Here is a 946-nt window from a genome sequence, read left to right as displayed (position 1 = left end):
ACACAATCATTTAATCTGACAAGGATTTGGACATAGGGTTTCTAGAAAATTACTGATAGACCCATGTATAAAATAATGCCACTTAAAATTTTATACTTTGTTTGTATTTGTACTGAGTTTAAAAAGTTTTTTTCAGTTATAATAACCGTACTTACCGAATTGAGGATATTGATTGGAACAAAGATCCAACTCATACTTTTGAAATGAAAAATGAGAGAATCTCTTATATGCAGTATTATAAAAGAGTAAGAATATCTAAAGTTTATAATTTTTTTTTATTTTTTCTGTTAAGAATTATTATAAAATTCTCTTGTAATGGGGAGTAAAGTTGACGAAGTTATTAAATTATTTAACTGTTAAGAAAGTTATGTACAATGTGATGCTTTAAATTATTCAAGTAACATCTTTATTCAGAATGTATAAAATATACATCATACCAGATTGAACAAGATGTTTTATCTGGTAAGACAACTATTTATCATATAGGACAGACACAGACATACATTCATTTTTATATATATAGATTATTGTTGAAATATTAATAAATAGTTAACTTTTGTGTTATAAAGTAAAATGGCAAGTAATAATAAAAGGCCGTAGAAGGATAAGCATGGTGAATTGGCCCCAGACAAATAATGGAACGAAAATTGGCTCAAAAGTACTCTAAGTATCAGTGTGTGATAAATTACTGCCCAATATTAGACCGATTTTGAGATTATGTACAAAATTGTGGTTTTTTGAATTTTTCAGTATATTGCTGTTCCTTTGTGTCAATTTGCCAAGGAAATGATCTATCATTATGGGAAAAAAATTAAGGCACAAGATAATGTACATTAAAAACTTTTTTGTTGCAAAATTCAAAAACAAAAAAAAATGAATTTATTGGCTTAGAACAGTGTAAGTTTCAAAAATTTTTAGTAAACTTTACATTACCCTATATCAGTTG

At 26.5% G+C, this 946-nt stretch overlaps 1 protein-coding gene across 1 annotated transcript in view; it reads left to right on the top strand.

Annotated features, from left to right (window-relative positions):
- The window catches only part of LOC111616266 (piwi-like protein 2), a gene marked incomplete at its 3' end in the record, with an annotated part of 11,307 nt that extends 11,047 nt beyond the window's left edge, over window positions 1-260 (top strand). The window contains exon 5 of the mRNA XM_023357703.1: window positions 137-260. Coding sequence (XP_023213471.1) covers window positions 137-260 — 124 coding nt within the window. The remainder of the gene's footprint in view (window positions 1-136) is intronic.
- Window positions 261-946: the final 686 nt, after the last annotated feature.

The sequence above is a fragment of the Centruroides sculpturatus genome, unplaced genomic scaffold (genome assembly GCF_000671375.1).
Source record: "Centruroides sculpturatus isolate CEXI.00-Female unplaced genomic scaffold, Cexi_2.0 scaffold2704, whole genome shotgun sequence".
Classification (NCBI taxonomy): domain Eukaryota; kingdom Metazoa; phylum Arthropoda; class Arachnida; order Scorpiones; family Buthidae; genus Centruroides; species Centruroides sculpturatus.
The sequence above is the reverse complement of the archived record's forward strand: the minus strand, read 5'-3'. Positions and strand labels throughout refer to the sequence as shown.